The 13,672-nt window shown below is 45.9% G+C and overlaps 1 protein-coding gene across 1 annotated transcript in view; it reads left to right on the top strand.

Moving 5' to 3' along the window:
* LOC140722801 (NACHT, LRR and PYD domains-containing protein 3-like) overlaps nucleotides 1–10,779 on the top strand; it is a 65,360-nt gene extending 54,581 nt beyond the window's left edge. The window contains exons 7-14 of the mRNA XM_073037472.1: nucleotides 84–250; nucleotides 1,172–1,343; nucleotides 1,443–1,508; nucleotides 5,804–7,541; nucleotides 8,397–8,483; nucleotides 8,639–8,809; nucleotides 8,899–9,103; nucleotides 9,268–10,779. Coding sequence (XP_072893573.1) covers nucleotides 84–250; nucleotides 1,172–1,343; nucleotides 1,443–1,508; nucleotides 5,804–7,541; nucleotides 8,397–8,483; nucleotides 8,639–8,809; nucleotides 8,899–9,103; nucleotides 9,268–9,348 — 2,687 coding nt within the window. The 3' untranslated portion in view covers nucleotides 9,349–10,779. The remainder of the gene's footprint in view (nucleotides 1–83; nucleotides 251–1,171; nucleotides 1,344–1,442; nucleotides 1,509–5,803; nucleotides 7,542–8,396; nucleotides 8,484–8,638; nucleotides 8,810–8,898; nucleotides 9,104–9,267) is intronic.
* The last annotated feature ends 2,893 nt before the right edge of the window (nucleotides 10,780–13,672 follow it).

A 13,672-nucleotide genomic window follows, 5' to 3' on the forward strand; every position in this document is an offset into this window, starting at 1 on the left:
CACCATCTTACGGTTCCAGAGAGAAAGTTGCCTCCGAATATGGGGTCAGGAATTTCTTTAATTTTCACCATTGTGCTTCATAGGTCCGAGTTCAGTGATCACCGAGCTCCTGGCAAGCTGCAACGATTCCCAGCTGCTGCAGCTGACGGACTTCTACCGGGACAGGCTGGAGCAGGCGATGGAAAGAGGGGTGCACGGAGTGAGCCTGGCATTAACGGCCGAGAATCAGTTCAGCGGAGAGGAACATCGGGTGAGTGGGAGGGAGAATGAGTTTGAATTTTCACACATCACAGGACTGATGGATGTCGGAACTCCAACTCATTGGATATTAAATTAGATAAAAGAACAACTGGGAAATAAATACTGTACATGCAATCTCAAAGATGTGAATCTGAAGCAGTGATAGAAAGGGGCGAAAAGACCCCGCGGACTGGTGGGTAGCTGCTCAATGTTCAGAGTGAGTTGAGCAGGTAACAGTTGTGTGGGTTTACAGTATTAAATGGAAATATGACAGGAGGTTTCAGTTTGGGAAGATCGTGCAGTCTGACAGCAGGATATCAATGAGAACCGGGGCATCATCTGTGGGTGCCACAGGAGCTCGAGTGTGTTCTGTTCTGAGTGGAGATGATTGTGTTACAATCTGTAACTGCAAACAGTGTGAATCGGGGAATACTGCCATGTTCTAATGTGTAATCACCGAACAAACCTACACTGGAAAAGGCAAAGGAAAGGAATCAGGTGTCAGCCGGTAATCCGCTGTCATGCTGGACACTGGCGGACTGAGGAGATGAATCACATCATCTTTTCTGCAACTTCTCCGAGACTGCTCACTCTGTTATAAAAACCCTCCTGACTTCTTTCTTCATCTGTTATGGTTATTTTCTGATTTCTGTTTTACGCTGTTAAATCCGGTGAGGAATTATTTATGGATTTGGAGCCACGTCAATGAAGTGGTCACAGACCAGCCAGGATCTCATTGACTGGTGGACCAGGTTCACGGTGAATGTCCCTCCGTGTGCTCTGCACTCAGAATGTACAGTCCATGTCCAGACAAAATCAGCACCCGTCCGGGTGACTGCTCAGTGTGATCCCGTTACAGAGCACATCATTTACTTCTCATTCTCTGTGTGAATCTGTCAGTCCCCAATATGTTCACCGTTACTCTTCACAGAAAATCTCTGATCTCGCTGATAAGGGAGAGCGGGCGGACAGTTCTAAACTCCTCCTGAGCCTGGTGATGGGGAAAGGCTCCCGCGCCCGGAGGGTGATGTGGGAAACCTTTGTGAAAATGCGGATAGGAGTCCCAAATTTGGACAAAATACTTAAGGATATACAGATGTATGGTGAGATAATATCAGAGGTTAATTCAAATTTGAGTTGCAAAACATTACACTTCACAATTTTCCATAAATTATCCACTTAATGTGTTTAAATTCAAACAGGTTCTGATCCATCCCATCGATCAAATCCCACTCAAGGTTTACTCAAGATTCTCAGTGAGTTGAAAGGTGAGTGAACATGCGTTGAAAATTGAAGAATATAACAGAGGAATAGGCCATTAGGCAAATAATATTGTACTGAAACAGCTAACAAGTAAATCAAACATACCCAAACTCTAATCTCCCCTTCCGACACCATCTCCATATGCCTCCATCTTCCTTAATCCATGTACCTAACCAAACGTCTCTTAAAAGCTTCAAAAAATTTACGTCTACCACCTTACCAGGCAGTGCTTTCCAGACAGCAATGACACTTCCCCCTTCACTGTACACCCTCTCACCTTCAATAGCATTTGAGACATTCAGAAACCGATTCTTTCTGTTCACTCTATTTATGCCTCTCTTAATGTTGCAAACCTTTGTCAGAGCTCCCCTCGGCCTCCGATGATCCAGAGAAAACAATCTAATTTTATCCAGCCTCTCATGATAGCACATGCCCTCTAAACCAGGCAGCATCCCGGTAAACCTCTTCTGCTCCCTCTCTAAAGCCTCAACATCCCTCCGGTAGTGAGGTGATCAGAACGGTACGCAGTGGCCCAGATGAGACTGAAGCAGAGTTCATCAAGTTGAAACTTGACCTCTGTTTTCACCAACGTTTGTAATTTGCGTCGGGCGGTTCAGTTGTTGAGCCACGAGGATCTGACCAGGTAAATACTGGCACTGTGATAGAGAACACAGTGACACACAGGGAAACGTGTTTGCTAGAGGGAGAGTTTTCAAAGGACATTTTGAGGAAAGAGGCAGAGAGCTGGCGAGTTTGAGGAAAGTGCTCACACCGCTCTGGGGCCTGAAACTACAGATCCCCACCAGAGTCTGAGTGGAGAAGGGGGGGATCTGGAGAATGACAAAAAAAAAAGGATATTTCTTCATATCAAAAAGTCAAATCCTTCTCTTGCCAGCGACTATCCACTCCAGGATAGCCTCATCCTTAACCATTTTCTAAACAACTTCAGTTTCTTTAGGTTATTTTTGTTTTTCGAGTTGCTCGTCCATTGAAGTTCTATTCACAGAATAGTAATAATAACGTCACTTTAATCAAAAAAGCAGCATATGAACCCTGCTCTTTTCACATCTGCACTCCCTTAGTGCAAACATTGATAAAGATATCCAGTTTAATTTCCAACTCAATAATCCTGGGAATTCTAGCAGTGAGACAGTATTACTGAGGGTGAGATCGGAGACAAATTCCTCAGCACAGTTCACAGAAGCTGAAGTTGATGTGTGCCGGTTTGTGTGCTGGACTCTGTGGAAGGGTGAGAGATGGGAATTAGGACAGAGAAACCGAGGGTTGTGGGATCGCTGCAAGGAATGTGGAAAGGACTGAAAATATCTATAAATAATATTGCAATTAGTTAAATTGTGACCATCTGGATGAGAAGCTCACTACATCCATAAGCCCATCATGCCCGTGAAAATGGAGCTCGGGGCAGTGCATGGGCTGAAGAGATTGTAAGGCTCCATCATCGCAGACTGAGTTGGATCACTCAACTTCACATTTAACACAAGAGAGAGCGTAGGAAAGACAAATATCACAAAACTTATCAATATTGCATCAGCCCATGTCTTATCTGATTATTTGAAGCTCTTAAAATAAATATAGGGAATCTCAGCCAGAACCCTGGTTCAGTCTCTCTCACTTACAGGAATAAATCCCAAAGATGATAATTTAAATTTGGTACCAGAGATAGACCAATCAGGAAGTTTACAAACTACTCACATCTCTGTCACCTCTGTTAATGCAGCTCCAGTCCACATCCGGTCAATAAAACCCCTCAGTGTCCCTGAACACGGGTTTAGTAAATTGCTACAAGCTTGTTCATCATTGTCCTTCATCCGGTTTACAGAGGGAACAGACACGACATTGTCATTCCCACACCCATTTCTGAATAGGAAACAGATACACTCCCTGATTATTGAACAACATCATTTCTACCAGTGTCACATTCTCTAAATTAAATATGTGCAAGATCAATGTTTTCCTACGTTGCCTATCACAGCTGAATAGATTGAATAGAGACCCCACACGTACCGGACAGTGTCCTGCCGCACTGTGAGACCCCACACACTCCTGGCAGGGTCCTGACACACTGTGGGACCCCAGACACACCTGGCAGGATCTTGACACACTAAGAGCCCACACACTCCCAGCAGGGTCTTGAGACACTGTGAGACCCCACACACTCCCAGCAGGGTCCTGACACACTGTGAGACCCCACACATGCCTGACAGGGTCCTGACACAATGTGAGACCCCACACACTCCCAGCAGGGTCCTGACTCACTGTGAGAACCCACACACTCCCAGCAGGGTCCTGACACACTGTGAGACCCCACACAACCCTGATTGGGTCCTGACACACTGTGAGACCCCACACAACCCTGATTGGGTCCTGACAAACTAAGAGAAGCCACATACCCCTGGCAGGTTTCAGATACATTGTGAGATCCAGATCTTATCAGGGAGCCTAATGTAAAGGGAACCTTAGGAGACAGTTAGTGACTGGGTAAAAGCCAAGGAATAAGATAAAAAAAAGTTGTTTTATTTTCTCTTTCTTCCATGGCCTTCTGTCTCTTTAACCAATCAACTTCAACCCTTTGCGTCAACCCTCCCCCTCCAAGTTTCACCCATCGTCTGGCAATTCTCTCTCCCCTCTCCTCCCCCCACCCCCCCGCCACACCTTTCAATTCTACTCCCCAGCATTTTGTTTCCAGACCTACCGAAGTGTTTAAGCCCGGAACGTCAACTATACTTTTTTTCCATAGATGCTGTCTGGCCTTCCAAGTTCCTCCAGCATTTTGTGTGTGTTGCTGCATTTTCAGCATCTACAGATTCTCTCTTGATTGCAAAATTATAGACCAGTTTGCCCAACCTCAGTGGTTGGGGAAGTGTGAGAGTATTATTAAGATTGAGGTTCTGAGGTATTTACAGTCTAATTATAAAATAAGTCAAAGTCAACATAGCTTCTATGAAGGGAAATCTTGCCTGATAGATCTGCTAGAGTTCATTGAGGAAATTCCAAACAGAGTGGACAAAGGAGATGCAGTGGATGTCATTTAGGTTTTCATAAGGCGTATTATAAGTTACCTCATGAGTCTACTTAAGAAGATAAAATCTGATGGCGTTACAGGAAATATACTGGCATGGACAGTAGGTTGACATAGGACACTCAAGGCTGCTGCGGAGTTTGACTCTGTGGTTAGGAAGGCATACGGCACATTGGCCTTCATCAACCGTGGGATTGAGTTCAAGAGGTGAGAGGTAATGTTGTAGTTATATAGGACCCTGGTCAGACACCACTTGGAGTACTGTGCTCAGTTCTGGTCACCTCACTACAGGAAGGATATGGAAATTATAGAAAGGGTGCAGTGGAGATTTACAAGGATGTTGCCTGTATTGGGTGCATGCCCTATGAGAATAGGTTGAGTGAAACTGGCCTTTTCTCCTTGGAGCGAGGAAGGATGAGAGGTGACCTGATAGAGGTGTATAAAGTGATGAGAGGCGTTGATCATGTGGATAGTCAGCAGTTTTTTCCCAGGGCTGAAATGGCTAGCACGAGAGGACATAGTTTTATGTTGCTTGGAAGCAGGTACAGAGGAGATGTCAGGGGTAAGTTGTTTTTTACTCAGAGAGTGGTGAGTACATGGAATGGGCGGCTGGCGGCGGTGGTGGATGAGGATACAATAGGATTGTTTACGGCTCCTCTGGATGGCTACATGGAGCTTAGAAAAATAGAGGACTATGGGTAAACCCAGGTAAACTCTAAGGTAAGTACATGTTCGGCACAGCTTTGTGGGCCGAAGGACTTGTATTGTTCTGTCGGTTTTCCAAGTTTCTAATCTTCTACCACACCACAGATCCACAGATGTATTTCTCTTTATTTTGAATCCGTGATGGTGAGAGGGGAGGGGGATCTGTGATTCCCGTGACCTATTCCGTTGACAGAATGCCCACTATCATTTTATCTATCTCCAAAGACCACATCAACACCGGGGTTTAAAAGTTTTTCCACAGAACAATGATAGAAGTGGCAGTAGTGGGAGTTTTTTCTAGTCGGGGCTCAGTAAACTACCAGGGAAAACTCAACTTAACTGAACAATTAATGTGGAAATGTGATGATCTGATGATTATCTGGCCCATGCCTCTCCATCCACTTTGGGGTCTGTTAATTAAACTTAATTTAGTGTAAGAAAATGCAGTGATGAGTTCAAATAATGCAAAACCTTTGAGCTAATCCTTGGCTACTTAAATACTGAGTTCTGAGTTGAAGCATCTAACAGTTTGTCCACTGTCTGTTCCCATGGAAGATGTTCAACAGAAACACAAGGAGACTCTGCGGGCACAAACTGAAAAACTGAGAGCGAATACGATCCTGATGAGGGAGAAAGTAAAGGTTTTCCAGCTGGCAGATCGATACGCTGAGCTCACAGTCATTTCTACTCTTCGAGATCGGACACTGGTGGAACATGAGCTGCTGGCAAGAGGCAGAGACCACGAGGAGTGGAGAGAGAAACATCTCCGCGGAAAGCTGGAAAAGATCCGGACTGATCAGTTGTTCCAGAGCAGCTTTTCCTGGAGGAAAACCAAATCTGGGAGTTCGGCAGCAGTGGCCGGAGTCCCGGGGATCGGGAAAACAACAATGGTACAAAAGATTGTTTATGACTGGGCCATGGGGAAAATATACCAACAATTCCAGTTTGTCTTCAGTTTCAAATTCCGGGATTTAAACTCTATTAACTGCAGAAAAAACCTGAGGCAACTAATTCAGGATCAGTATCCTTATTTTGGGAATATCCTGAGAGATGTCTGGAAGAACCCAGAGGGATTGCTGTTTATATTTGATGGTCTGGATGAATTCGAGCACAGAATTGATTTTGCTGACAGTCGGAGAGATACAGAACCCAAGCACCAGTGCCCAGATCCCGAGTGGTGTTGTGAGGTGTCAGACATTTTGTACAGTTTAATCCAGGGCAAGCTGCTCCCAGGGTGTTCAGTGCTGTTGACCACCCGTCCCACTGCGTTACATTTATTGGATAAAGCCAAGATCAGTGTCTGGGCTGAAATCCTGGGATTTGTTGGTGAGGAACGGAAGGAATATTTCATCAGATATTTTGAAGATCCATCGGTGGCAGCAGCTGTTTTCAAACACGTGAAGGAGAACGAGATCCTGTACACCATGAGCTACAACCCCTCCTACTGCTGGATCCTCGCTCTGGCACTGGGCCCCTTCTTCACACAAAGAGACAGGGACCCGCAGCGAGTTCCCAAGACCATCACCCAACTGTACTCCTATTATATTTACAACATCCTGAAAAACCACGTTCGTGAGATTGAGAACCCCCGTGATGTGTTACTCAGGGTTGGTCAGATGGCCTTCAGAGGAGTGTCTGAGAAGAAGATCATATTTACATATGGAGATTTGATCAGCTACAATCTTAAGCCTTCCCAGTTCCTGTCCGGGTTCCTGATGGAGCTTTTGGAGAGAGAGGATTCTGCCCAGTGTGTGGTGTACACATTCCCACACCTCACCATCCAAGAGTTTGTAGCAGCAGTCGCACAATTCCTGACCCTACATCCCAAGGATATCCTGAAATTCCTCACTGAAGCTCACAACATGACAGATGGGCGATTTGAGGTATTTCTCCGTTTTGTTGCTGGTCTCTCCTCCCCAATGACAGCTCGAGGCCTGGAAGAGATTCTGGGTCCATTTCCTCATCAAACAACGTGCCGGGTGATTGACTGGGTGAAGGAGGAGGTTAAACGCCAGAGTGGAAACACGAGGATTGCATCTGGTAAAAGGAGCCTCCTGAACACACTGCACTACTTGTTTGAGTCTCAGAATCGTGGACTGACTCAAGGTACACTGGGATCTGTGAAAAAACTCTCATTCAGTGGAATGACACTGACCCCAATTGACTGCGCGGTCCTGTCTCATGTCATCGGACTCTGTGATACAATAAAACACCTCGACCTGCAGGGCTGTCACATTCAGTGTGAAGGAATCCAACGGCTGGGACCCGGGCTGCACAAGTGCCAGGAGTTGAGGTAACTTGATTTATCTCTCACTCTGAACTGTGAAACTGTCCCATTGTGTTGTTTCAATGTAAAACTATTTGGGTTAAATAGTGACAAATGCCCAGGGGATCGGTCAGTAATTCTCCAAAGACGGGGGGGGGGGGGGGTGGGGCGTTCTGTGGTTCCTTGTGAAGAGATGTTGGAGACTTCATCAGATCATTTGGGCATCTCCTCCCGATTGTTGTCCTCAATTCAGAAAGACCCATCCCGTAAAATCTATTTCTGCATCCTCTAATCTTCTGCAGTTATCTCTTCCCTTTGGTATCCTCCTGAGGGATCTGTATTCCCCATCCCCTTTCCCCCTGTGGGATCTCTTCCCCATTCCCATTTTTCCCTTCGGGATCTTCTTTTCCCCATATCCCTTACTCCTGCGGAATCTCTCATCCTCATCCTCATTCCTCCTATGGGATGTTTCCTATTTCCTCTCTTTCTCCTACAGGTTTTTTCTTCCTAACTCTTTTCCTCAGGTGGGGTCTTTTCCACCAACTCCCATCGACACTTTCCCTTTCACAAATTTTCCTCACTGTGGGACTTTCTATCATCCTTCACCCCTGCCCCTCCCAATGCTCTCACATCAGGAACATTTTTCTAGCCATCGGGGAATGAGACAGAATATGTGGAGATTACAGGGTCACACCGACAGACTACATTACTGATATTCGGTGAATACCCTGGAGCTGGGCAGAGGGACATTGAGGGTGATGGGAACTCCGATCAGTGATTTGCTGAAGGGGTGAATGTTTCCTGAAATATCTGAGTGAGAGAAATTCCCCCAGACCCACGGTTGGAATCACTTTGTTCATCAATTTGTCTGTTTGTGTTTAGCCTTGGGCAGAATAAACTGGGAGATTCAGGAGTGAAACTGGTGTCTGCGGCGCTGAGGAACCCAGAGTGTAAAATACAGAAACTGTGGTAAGTACCAGACTGTGGGAGATTGTGTTTACAGTCACTGGGTGTCTGACACTGAACATTAATGTGATCAGTAATTGTGTTACTGATAAACACTGGGGATTTGTACCATCTCCTGTCTCTCTGTGTCCTTCATCCTCACTCTCTCTCATCTCCAGGCTCTGGGATGTCAATCTCACATATTCTGGTGCTGAGGATCTTGCCTCCGCTCTCAGTACAAACCCATCACTGACGGAGCTGGGCCTGGGTTATAATAAACTGGGAGATTCAGGAGTGAAGCTGGTGTCTGTGGCTCTGACAAACCCCAAGTGTGGAATAGAGAAACTGGGGTAAGTACCAGACTGTGGGTGATTGATTGTGTTTACAGTCACTGGGTGTCTGACACTGAACATTAATGTGATCAGTAATTGTGTTACAGTCTCCTGTCTCTCTGTGTCCTTCATCCTCACCTCCAGACTGAGGGATATCGGTCTCACAGATTCTGGTGCCGAGGATCTTGCCTCTGCTCTCAGTACCAACCCATCACTGACAGAGCTGGAGCTGGGATTCAACTCGCTCACGGACCGATCTGTCCCCGCTCTCCGCCGTCTCATACTGGCCCTCCCGAGTCTGAAGCTGATCGAGTGAGTATTTGTGTTAATGTTCAATGTAATAAAATATCAGCGGATCCGCGGGTTTTCTGGTGATATTTGTCTGTGAGTGTTGTTGAAACGTTAACCCCAGTCCACTGTTACTGACACTGTTGTGTATTCTGTTTATTTTATCTTTATTTTTCCATCTGTTTTAGCTTGTGGAGGAATCAGTTCAGTCAGACCGGGGGGAAGGAACTGAGATCTCTGCAGGAACCCAGACCCGGACTGACAGTTGATCTGTGAACATCTGAATGGTGAACTAGCTCCAATCTCACACTCTGTGACGTCCAAAGTGACGCAATTCCGCATCCTATCCAGCTGCGCGTGTCCGGATTCAACAGCTGCTCCAAATGGTGTGCCGGGGAATTACACAGAGAGGAAAAGCCCGGGGGGCCGGGTTTGATCTGGGAAACCAGTGTCCCTGGGAGAGAATCATTTTACTCACTTTGAGAACATCCTGGCCAATATAATGATGTTAATGATGTTAAATTGACAAATCCCTCGGCAGTGACCCTGGATCTGCAGCGATCCCAGACACAACCCTGAAGTGTGATTTTATAATCATCGGTTCCCCGATGCAGAGTGACGGTGAGAAACGGGACTGATTATTCAACCGGTCACTCGTTGTCGCCGGTCAGTTAATTGTGTGTGACTGTGAGTGAGTCGGGAGCAACTTATTTATTCCTGCACGTCAGCAGCTCACACGTTGTTTAATTTAGCTTTGAACATTTGTCAAGATGAAGTCAATAAAATCTCTGACGTACAAAGAAGCTGGATGAACTCAGCAGGTCGGGCAGTATCCGTTGAAAGGAGCAGTCAACGTTTCGGGCCGAAACCCTCCGTCAGGACTAAAGAAGGAGGGGTCACGGGCCCTATAAAGAAGGTGGGGGGAGGGTGGAATGTGCCAGGTGAAAAACCAATGAGAGGAAAGATCAACGGCTGGGGGAGGGGATGCAAGGAGGGGATAGGCAGAAGAGGTGAAGGAGGAATCTAAGGGGAAAACACTATGGGTAGTAGAAGAAGGCAGAATCATGAGAGAGGTGATAGGCAGCTAGAGGAGGAGACAGAGTGAAGGTGGGATGGTGGAAGGGATAAGGAGGGTATTACCGGAAGTTAGAGAATTCGATGTTCATACCAAGGGGCAGGAGACTACCCAGACGGTAGATGAGGTGTTGTTCCTCCAACCGAAGTTTGACCTCATCATGACTAAAACCTGCTTTTAATTGAATTGCATTGACACCGCGTTCGCTGAGAAGCAGATCGTCAGAAACAGCCCGTACACATTGGAAAAAAACCTGAAGTTAGAGCTATAGCGAGCTTTTCGGAACTGGCATCGAAAGACTATGCATGCCGGCAAAGATCAATCATTACTGAAATGAACACCGACGTAGGCGTGTGACGCCTTTCGACACACTGCTCGTGCACTCTTCTTCTGTTCAGCCTGCCTCTCCCTTCCATTCGTAATCACTGATGGAAGCGGAGAGCTGATATATATCGGAGAGCACACAGAATATGTGAATGATGTCAAATGGATTGAAAAATAAAGGTCAGCAGATATTTCTGAAATGAAAGACATATTAGGTAATAAACGTTGTGTGAGGGAGGACAGGGGTAACAAATTGCTAAACCAGTTGCTTGGTATTTAGACAATAAAGATCAGTTCTGGACGTGCCTGATAGAGTTGAATCCAGGCAAGTGCGAGGGCTGTCCTTGGAGTTCTACTGTAAGAGAAGGTATGCGATCAATGACAGACTGTTAACAGAATTGTCCACTATTGCTTTACAGAGTAATCTGTCCGCCGAAATACCGAGCTCACCGACAGTGTGTACGCAAGCTGGCCGGATGTTATAAGCGCATGTGGCATGTTTGCCTTCAGTGGGAAGGCGAGTGAGTGGAATAGTCAGGAATTCATATAAACCTTCGGTAGGATTTCAGTTACAGTTTTGTATTCAATGACAGTTACTTGGAGGATAGGACATAGACCATTACAGCACATCACAGGCGCAACGGCCGGCGACGTTGTACCGACTTTTGAATCTACCCTAAGATAAATCTAACCATCCTCTACAACACAGCCTGCTATTTATATCACCAATGTACCTAAATAAGAGTTGTGAATGCCCCCAGTGTATCCGCCTCTATGGGAGCGGTCCATGCACCCACCATTCTCTGTACAACGAACGTGCCTCTAACAAACCCGTACAGACCATAAGACCATAAGACATGGGAGCAGAATCAAGTCATTCAACCCATTGCGTGAACCCTGCCATTCCATCATGGCTCATCCTATATCCAACTCAACCCCATTCGCCTGACTCCTCCCCATATCCGTTGATGCTCGAACCGATCAGCAATGTTCCGGTCCAACTAAATGAAATTCCTCCACTCTAACGACCACTTAGTCAACTGTCATATCGTCTGATAACTTTCAATCCCGCCCCCACTACCCCAACCAAGCCATTTTTAAAAGTCGCAAGCAACAGTGGTTTCAGAACAGATTCCCCTGAAGACACCAATGGTCATAGACCCCCAAGCGAAATACTCGCCAAATACTACCATCCTCTGACTTCTCTGTGAAAGCTAATTCTGTATTCACACAGCCACATTTTCAGCTCGTATGCCACCAGAATTTATGGATGACTCTACAATGGAGAACCCTATCAAACGCCTTACTAAAGTCCACCTGCACTGTTCTACCTTCATCAATGTGTGAGTCCTGGTTTGTCCTTTTTTTATTTTGTCATATCACTCTGGAGGAACATTGTATCATTTCATAATGCATGCACGCATTTCTAAATGACAATAAAAGAGGACTGAGTGTCCTCATAATCTAAAAAAAATAATTAAAAAATTTGCTTCTTCACATCATCACAGAATTCGTCAGGTTCGTGTTTCTTGACATGATCCTTAGAAAGCCATGTTGACAATCCTTAATCAGACCATGTTTCTCCAAATACTAGTAAATCCTGTCTGTCCAATAATTTAGCCACCGCTGAAGTAAGACTCTGGTCTGTAATTCTCAGTGCTATCTTCTCCCCATTTCCTGAACAGAGGAATCTCATTTGTCAGCCTGCAGTCGTCTGGTTCTACCCCTATGGCACATGAGTATGCGGCAGCTTTTGAAAGAGTGCTTTACCAGGATACTGTCTGAATTACAGGCTGTGACCAGAAAAACAAGAAATCGACCTGCAGATCCAGTGGTTCAGGAAATGCTGTCACTTTCGGAGACGGGATTGCGGAATGTGAAAGTAAAGTAAAGCCACAGAGGAACAATCGACCTTCTGAAATGTAGACATGGGGTGAAGTCGGTATGATGCGCCGAATTTCCTTTCGACCAACTCTCTCCGTGCTTTTCCGCATGGAGAGTGGCTCAGTGATTGAATCGGGCGCCTGAGTTCGGGCATCACGCGATGAAACTAGTGTGATTGGTGTCTGGAGGGCGGACAATTCCACCCTCGCAACTAATCGGGTAAAACAGAAATCTCTGGACCCCTTGTGAGGAATACTGTATGAAATATGGTGCTCCCGTTACTGCGATACAGTGAAGAGATTCCCTCTCAAACCTATATCTGATTGACTATTTAAAGTAATGAAAATACTGCCCCCTTGTTCTGGACATTGAGGTATTATGTTCGTGTCCAACTGGTTCCAATGCAACCCCTCTATTTGCCCCTTGTTTCATGTATCTGTCGTCGTTACAGCGGAAGTGGTTAAATTAACTGCACTCGTGACACGGTTTATGCCGTTTACAATCCAGTTGGTTCTCTGCCCAATTTACTAGTCCAGTGATTTGCAATTTTCCCCTCGAATGCAAATTATGTTAACTTGTACATGCGAAACTCAGGGAGGTTTGCCCATAATTTACACTTACTGTTGCAAAATATTCCCCCGCACTCTGTTTGGAAAATTGGCTGAAATTTCTAGTTGTGGAAAACACTCCCGCATACTCCAGGTATCACTTTCGAAATGATCTAGTTTCTAAATGGGCCATCCGAATTGAGCGCAGCTCTACTCTCGCCAGTGGCAGGGAGAGAACCATCCGCCATGTGGGAATCTGATCCAGGTTCTCAGCGGCACGGAGATGAATGAGGAACATTCAGATGCGTTGGCACTTCAACACAACATATTCCTGTTTCCGGTTCCGTGATGCATTATTATGGCCGTGGCCAAGCCAGACACAAATGCTCCATAACCGCAGGCGCTTTATCGGCCCGCGGTGCTGGAGTCCAAGATGCTAAAACCATTTTCCACATTGCTCTGTCTGGGCGCTGTTTCTTTGCCGGGATGTATTGCTGATTCGCCTTTGATCTTGTTTCCAGCTGTTTGCATCTTGATCTGATGACCCCGGTCTGTGGGACAGTGATTATAAACTTGCAAATTTGCTGATATTTCTTTACCACTCCGGAAGCTGAAATAGCCTGGACTGGTAAAGTGTGACAGCTTCTGTGTTATTTTGATGTGCACCACCGCTGTGAGGTATTGCGTTATTACAGGGCATTGTGTCGTTCGTATAAAATCCATCACTATTAGGAGCAGAACACGTGATACATTTCTGTTTAT

The sequence above is a fragment of the Hemitrygon akajei genome, unplaced genomic scaffold (genome assembly GCF_048418815.1).
Source record: "Hemitrygon akajei unplaced genomic scaffold, sHemAka1.3 Scf000089, whole genome shotgun sequence".
Taxonomy (NCBI): Eukaryota; Metazoa; Chordata; class Chondrichthyes; order Myliobatiformes; family Dasyatidae; genus Hemitrygon; species Hemitrygon akajei.